Source organism: Rhincodon typus, unplaced genomic scaffold (assembly GCF_021869965.1).
Source record: "Rhincodon typus isolate 14 unplaced genomic scaffold, sRhiTyp1.1 hic_rhity00007794, whole genome shotgun sequence".
Taxonomy (NCBI): Eukaryota; Metazoa; Chordata; class Chondrichthyes; order Orectolobiformes; family Rhincodontidae; genus Rhincodon; species Rhincodon typus.
The window spans coordinates 1-8,257 of NW_025973432.1; the positions used below are offsets into that span (position 1 = coordinate 1).

Sequence of the window (8,257 nt, forward strand, 5' to 3'; positions counted from 1 at the left end):
CCCGCAATAACAACCAAAACAGAATCCCCCTCATCCTCACGTACCACTCCACCAACCTCCGGATGCAACGCATCATCCTCCGACACTTCCGCCATCTGCAATCCGACCCCACTATCAAAGACATTTTTCCCTCCCCACCCTTATCTGCTTTCCGGAGGGACCACTCTCTCCGTGACTCCCTTGTCTGCTCCACACTCCCCTCCAGCCCCACCACACCTAGCACTTTTCCCTGCAACCACAGGAAGTGCTACACCTGACCCTACACCTCCCCCCTCACCCCCATCCCAGGCCCCAAGAAGTCTTTCCACATCAAACATGTTCACCTGCACATCTGCTAATGTGGTATACTGCATCCGCTGTTCCCATTGTGGCCTCCTCTACATCGGGGAAACCAAGCGGAGGCTTGGGGACCACTTTGCAGAACACCTACGCTCGGTTCGCAATAAACAACTGCACCTCCCAGTTGCGAACCATTTCAATTCCCCCTCCCACTCCTCAGACGACATGTCCATCCTGGGCCTCCTTCAGTGCCACAACGATGCCACCCGAAGGTTGCAGGAACAGCACCTCATATTTCGCTTGGGAACCCTGCAGCCCAATGGTATCAATGTGGACTTCACAAGCTTCAAAATCTCCCCTCCCCCTACCGCATCCCAAAACCAGCCCAGCTTCTCCCCACCTCCCTAACCTGTCCTTCCTCCCACCTATCCCCTCCTCCCACCTCAAGCCCCACTCCCATCTCCTACCTACTAGCCTCATCCCCCCTCCTTGACCTGTCCATCCTCCCTGGACTGACCTATCCCCTCCCTAACTTCCCACCTACATTCACCTCTAATTGCTCCATCCCCGCCTCTTTGACCTGTCTGTCTCCTCTCCACCTATCTTCTCCTTTATCCATCTTCTATCTGCCTCCCCCTCTCTCCCTATTTATTTCAGAATCCTCTTCCCCTCCCCCATTTCTGAAGAAGGGTCTAGGCCCGAAACGTCAGCCTTCCTGCTCCTCTGATGCTGCTTGGCCTGCTGTGTTCATCCAGCTCTACACTTTGTTATCCCATGCAGGCTGTGTTCTACACACACACCCTCAGGCCTATGAGGAAGGTAATTCCAGGATTTTGACCCAATGATACTGAAGGAAAGGTGATATATTTCCAAGTTAGGATGGTGCGTGGCTCGGAGGGGAGCTTGCAGGGGGTGGTGTTCCCATGTATCTGCTGCCCTTGTCCTTTTCAGTGGTAAAGGCACAGGTTTGGGAGGAGCCAATGCCCTTCTCCCCACCTACTGAATTTGTGTGTTTTATTTCCTTTATTCATTCACGGGATGAGGACATCACTAGCCAGGCAGCATTTATTGCCCATTCCTAATTGCCGAGAGGACAGTTCAGAGTCATCCACATTATTGTGGGATTGGAGTCACATGTAGGCCAGACCAGGTAAGGATGGCAGTTTCCTTCTCTATGGGACATTAGTGAACCAGATGGTATTTTCCGACAATCGACAATGGATTCACGGTCATCATTAAACTCTTAATTCCAGACATTTTATTGCATTCAGATTTGAGGTCTCTGGACTGAAACTCCTGTAATAATACCACTTGGCCATAAGCTCCCCAACTGTCACGTTCGGTGCTCAGTGAGTGTTAGGGAATCTCACCTTTTCGGGAATCTTATCCTTGTCCAGTTTGAGGAGGTGCTTCAGGAAGCTGGGGTCTCCGAGCAGCAGCTTGGCTGTGGTCCACTGAGGGCTCTTCTGCAGCAATACACAGACTGCATTCATCACTGTGAGAACCAGTGTTGGTGGGCTGGTGTAGACTCTGCACACACAGGTTCAAGAGGGTTAGTATGCGGAAAAATGTAGAACTTTCATTTTTATTCCGTATTTAGCTCGTCAAAATGGAAGACATGATTTTTATTTCATTTTTGGAGTTTTTGTGAGCTTGGTGATGAGGAGTCAGAAGGCCTATTTGTTTACCTGCATTTTAAAGTAAATTATAGATTTTTTGAACTGAAGAGATGGTATCTAGTAATTTAGTGCCTTAAATAAATGGGTGGGAAAACATGTTGCCTCGTGACAAGGGTCCAGGGTATTACAGTGTTGTGAAAATGATTTCTATTTAACATTTTTTGAAGGATTTACATTTTGAGGGGCTGTGGGGAAATAAATTTATTTCAAGTCTTGAGGACAATCGTTGAGTGATCTCTTTAAAGTGATCATGAAAGGTTCACTGTAGCCACAAGATCTTTTAAAATTGGGATTCCTGTATGTCTGCTGGCTTTCCTTTCAACCCTGACACTGCTGATTTGAACAGTGACTGGATTGAAGAGGTGCTTGCTTTATTCAGATCAAGTGGAGGAAAGCCTGCTAATAACAAGCTGCCCAACTGATCTGTCCAACTTCAGAAAAGAAAACCTATGATATCAGTTTAAGGTAAAAATATGATCTTTTGAAAGAACAACTGAAATAACATTTCAGTATTGCTTTAGCAAACTGTGTCTGCAAGACTTCAGAGACAACCATGCATGATGAGGGATTAGACTACACTTGTCAGAATATCAAAGCAACAGGCTAAGGAATATCCTATGTTTTATCAAGAATAACCCACCAAGCAATGTGATTTTTTTTTCAATTTCTGAAGAGCAATCTATCTTTTTTTGTCTCTTTTCCTGGAGTGAGTGTGTATATGCGTGTGTGTGTGTATGTGTGTGTGTGTGTGTGTGTGTGTGTGTGTGTGTGTGTGTGTTTGAGAGAGAGAGAGAAACTGTGTGTCTGTGTGTGAGAGAGAGGGAGATTGTGTATATGTATGTGAGAAAGAGAGAGACTGTGTGTGTGTCTATGTGCTTGAGTGTTTGTGTCTTATAGGTGTGTGTGTTTTGTGTGTGTGTGCATAGGACTCTGTGTGTGTGTGTGTGTTCGCGTTTGTGTGTTTGGTGGGATGTGGGGAGTATGTCTGTGTGTGTTTGTGTGTGTTTGGTGGGGTATGGGGAGTGTGTATGGCTTATAGGTGTATGTGTGTGTGTTTTGTGTGTCTGTGCATAGGACTGTGTGTGCTAGAAATATTCAACATATCTAGCAGCATCAATGGAGAGAGAAACAGATTTACAGATGTTATCACTGCACACAGTTTCACCTTCATAACTCTCTTCAACCCTTTCCTGATTTTGCTCATGTCTATCAAATCGGGAGAGAATCACCTTTTCTAGGTAAGTAATTTTCTTCATCCGTAGTAATATTTTAATAAATCTCTCTGCACTTTCTCTAGGGTCTTCATATTTGTCCAAAAATGTAATGTATAAAACTGCACACAGCACTCCAGCTGATTCATAAAGATTTGGCATAGATTGTTTTGTTTTGTACTGATATGATCTCAAACTAAAATCTGGCTTGATAGATCATAGGATTTCTAAAAAGTTTTACCAAAGTTGAAAAAAATTACAACAACTGAAACATAACCTCACAATATTATAGATCTAGTGTTAACAATAAACAGAAGCTAATATCACGAAGGATAAAGACAAGTAGAACAAACAATTTATAGAGAACACACATTTAAAGACTTTGAGTCTCTTAGTAAAAATATAATCCTATTAATTTCAAAACATTCCTTTACAGATTCCAAAAAGTATTCACAGTTTTCACATCGGAGAGAAACTCTTTGGCTTCAACTTCTAGAGTGGAGAATCTGATAGCCTCTTCCAAAGTCTTCTCAACTTCAAATAACCACTGCAGGGTTTTAACCAAACACTTCTGGATAATATTACTAAATTCCTTACTCTAAGGTTATTTTTAAAATAAATTCAAACTATCTTCTCCCTTTCTTAGGAGCAACTGCTTTAAACATCCATCTTCAACGAAGACATCTTCAGAACTTCCCCAATCTGAAGCAAACATTGGAAGATTTTTCTCTATGTCACGGACATTTCCCCCAAGCTTGAAAAAGTACAAAACCTTTTCATCGGAAGCCCTACTGTGTATTTTGTTTGCTCGTAAACTCTCCCAATTATTTATTGGAGGCTATCTCTCAAACTGTTTTAAACTTTAACACCATGGCTACAGAAATACTAAAGTTAATCATTAAACCCCTTCAGGTACACAGAAAACCCATTGGCCACTAATTCAAAATTCAAACATCCAAATTCATAAAGACATTATACACACCCTACTTCACAGAATGTTGTGTCTGCTAATAAATGAAGGATTCTGTATTCCTTTTTACAATAAACTTTTAAAACTTTCTGTTTATGTACCTCCATTGCTCTCTGTAAGAGTGTAACTGTAAGTTAGAATGCAGTTTGAAATGAGAACAGGTGCACCTTTGCACAAGCACCATACCTGATCTCTGAAATATCGCTCTTATCCAGGGCTTGGAGAGCGACAATGGCCTTTTCCAAAATAGGAAGCACGTTGTTCAGTTCATTGGTCGCTTGCTGCAAGTCAACATCAAAGTTCCTTTAAACTGGTAAATGGAGCTCAATGACATGAAGAAAGTGAGAATGAACAGCAGGGTTATATCCTGGCTTAGTTAGGAACTTCACCAATATGATCCTCTTCTTCCCTCTCCCAACCTTGAACTTCATCACATCCAGCTCCAGACTGAGATAGTGGCAGATGAAAATGATGGATGATACATTGAACTACCAGCCTCAGTCCCAAATAAACACGTTTGTATAGTTGGATGGAAGAGGATGGTATACAGGTGGGAAACCTAAACTCAGCAGGATCATTTGAACTGGGTGTTGAGTTCAAACAGACCCTATTCTGGTTGCCATTAGGGTCTTAACTTGCAGTGTTGGAGTCGCAAACTTATGTAGCAACAAGAACACTCTTGAACAATTGATAAAAATAAGTCTAGTCTCATAATATGAAAGTTTTAAATTCCCCACTCTTTAACCATAAAAAAATACATTTTTAAATTCATTCATGGGATGACGGCATCATTTATTGCCCATCCCTAATTGCCCAGAGGGCAGTTCAGAATCTACCACATTACTGTGGGTCTGGAGTCACATATAGGCCAGACCAGGTAAGGATGGCAGTTTCCTTCCCTAAAGGACAGTAGTGAAACAGATGGGTTTTTCCCCCAACAATCAATTCACAGACATCATTAGACTCTTAATTCCAGATATTTATTGAATTTAAATTCCACCATCGAATGACAGGACTTGAACTCAGGTCCCCAGGACCTTATCTGGGTCTCTGGGTTAACAGATAATACCACTAGGCTATTACCTCCCCTGAAGCTGTCAGCGAGAGTTAAAAAGACTTCTTTGATTGACAGGCCATCTGGTGTGGTTTAAAAAAATACCAACTGGTCTTGCAGTTACAGGAGTTGTTTGTGAAATTTCCCCAAGGGTGTTTTTCTTGTCTCCTTTATTGACTGATGGGACATGGACATTGCTGGATGGGCCAGCATTTATTGCTCATCCCTAGTTGCCCTTGGGAGAGTATTATTATGTCACTCTGATGCTGAGTGGACTTTTATTGACTGCATGAACTCAGCTGGATGGTTTGGAGTCCATAGTCAGTTGACAGTTTAAAGAGGTCAATAATAATGTAGCTGGCTTTGATGTGGTGTCTGAAGAGAATTTTATTTTTCAAAGAAATTAACCACTTTAGGAAATTTCAAATCTTTGAATTACAGCACAAGGTGTCAATAGCCTAGTAGTATTATTGGTAGACAATTTATCCAGAAACTCAGCTAATGTTCCAGGGACCCGGGTAAAAATCATACTGCAGCAGGTGGTGCAATTTGAATTCAAGAAAGAATCTGGAATTAAGAATCTAATGATGGCCGTGAAACCATTGTTGACTGTCGGAAAAACCCATCTGGGTCACTAATGTCCTTTAGGGAAGGAAATCTGTCATCCTTAGAGACAGTAAGGACTTGACCTGGAAGCTAGAGTCAACAAATGTGGAGCTGGAAAAGCAGAGCAGGTCAGGCAGCATCTGAGGAGCAGGGAAGTCAATGCTTCAGGCCAAAACTCTTCATCAGACCTGCCATCCTTACCTGGTCTGGCTTACATGTGACTCCAGACCCACAGCAATATGGTGGACTCTTAACTGCACTCTGGGCAATTAGAGATGGGCAATAAATGCTGGTCTAGTATCCAGCAATGTTCTCCTCCCGTCTATGAGTTTTAAAAAAGATACAGAACAAAGCTCCCCATACACAGTCTTCATCCAGCACTTCCAGGGCCGGGACAGTGCGGGGATCGATACAGAATAAAGTTCCCTCTACACTGTCCCCCCCATCAAACACTCCATGGACAGGGACAGGAGGATAGATACAAAATAAAGCTCTCCTGACACTGACACCATCAAACACTCTCTAGACAGGTACAGCACAGGGTTAGATACAGAGTAAACATCCCCCAACTCTTCTAAAACAAAACTAAAGTTTCCTTGACACTGTCCCCGTCAAACATTCCCCAGACAGGGACAGTACAGGATTAAATTCAGAGTAAAGATTCCTGTGCTCTTTTAAACTGAATGTAAAACTCCCTATGACACTGTCCCCATCAAAGACACCCACAACAGGTACAGTATAGAATTAGATACAGAGTAAAGCCTCCCCTACTCTTTCAAACTAAAGTTCCCTCAACACTGTCCCCATCAAACACTCCCCAGACAGGGACAGCATGGGGGTAGATCAAGTTAGATTCTGCATCTACCCTTTTAAACTGAAAGTAAAGCTTCCTCGACACTGTTCCCATCAACTGGAAGAGAGAGAGAGAGGAAATCACAAACTGGGAGGGAGGGAGAGAGAGAGGGGAGAGAGAGAGAGAGAGACGGGAGAAAACACAAACTGAGAGAGGGAGGGGGAAAACACAAACGGGGGGGGGGGGGAAACAAACAGAGAGGGGGGAACACAAACTGGGAGAGAGAGGAATGGGGGAACACAAACTGAGAGAGGGAGGAGGGGAACAAACTGGGAGAGAGAAAGAGTGGGGAGAACAAACTGGGAGAGAGAGGGAGAGAGAGAGGGGGAAAACACAAACTGGGAGAGAGAAAGAGTGGGGAGCACAAACTGGGAGAAAGAGGGAGAGAGAGACGGGGGAAAACACAAACTGAGAGAGAGAGAGAGGGAGGGGGAAAACACAAACTGGGAGAGAGAGAGCGAGGGGGGAACACAAACTGGGAGAGAGAGAGCGAGGGGGGAACACAAACTGGGAGAGAGAGGGAGGGGGTGGACACAAACTGGGAGAGAGGGAGAGGGGAACACAAACTGTGATAGAGAGGGAGGGGGGACACAAACTGGGAGAGAGAGAGAGAGGGGGGGAAGCAAAAGGGGGGGGGGGGGGAACAAAAAGGGGGAGAGAGGGGAGGGGGAGAGAGAGAGAGGTGGGGGGGAAACACAACCTTGGAACATTCAAACAGTGGGCAAATATCAGGTCATGTTAATTAAATGCCATATATTTAAGCATTGCATCAGCAATGTCAAAAGTCCCAGCTTAGTTCTACAGGATTGATCTAACCAGAGCTGAGAAGTGATCTGACTGAGGGCCTCAGCAAACCTTCGTACCTTGTGATCAGAGTTAAATAGAGTCAAATAGCAGCAATTACCTCAGCGTATTCCTGCACAATCCGAGTCTCTTCAGCCATGATCTCCTCTTCGTGTTTCACAATGGCACGCACCTCTTCCACGGCCTCAGTATCATCTTTAAGTTTCTGCACTAACTGTTCAATCTCCTGCAGAAAGGATAGGTGTGGTTAGCCCGACACCACACACACACACACACACACACACACAAATCTCCACTGTGTATCTGACACCATTCCACCTTACAACTGTTTTCATAATTTGTCACAATAAAATCTCCACCAATCACAGCTGAGCAATGTAGGAGCAGGAAGTGGCCTTTCGGCCCTTTCACTCTGTTCTGTCACTTAGTGATGTCATGGCGAATCTGCATCTTGTAGCATCCACCTGTCTTGGTATCATAACCATCAAAACTGTAAAAGTTTCAGTTTAGAAAGTTCTAACTGATGTTTTGAGAGAGGGAAAGTTGCTGGTTGCCACCACTGCGTGTGTCAGATCTAAGCTTGTTGACATTATCCCTCAGAAGCCACCTCTAACTGTGAGTTACTGCTCCCTTCTCCTTGGCTCCTTTACAGTGGATACAGTTTCTCCCTAACAACTCACGCAGTCAAATCGAGAACTTTCTACACACTCATCTCCAGCCAAGGGAATACAAGCAAGGTAGCTGCAACCTGTTCTCATTAAACTGCTTTAAGGCCCGGTATCATTTTGCGCTGAGGATAAC

The 8,257-nt window shown here is 44.0% G+C and overlaps 1 protein-coding gene across 1 annotated transcript; it reads right to left on the minus strand.

Annotated features, from left to right (window-relative positions):
- Window positions 1-1,649: 1,649 nt before the first annotated feature.
- On the minus strand, window positions 1,650-7,682 carry LOC125482257 (dynein axonemal heavy chain 14-like; the record flags this gene model as incomplete). Its single annotated transcript, XM_048594295.1, has 3 exons — window positions 1,650-1,809; window positions 4,326-4,420; window positions 7,557-7,682. Coding segments are annotated over 3 exons (381 nt in total), but the record flags the coding sequence as incomplete, so codon positions are not given.
- Window positions 7,683-8,257: the final 575 nt, after the last annotated feature.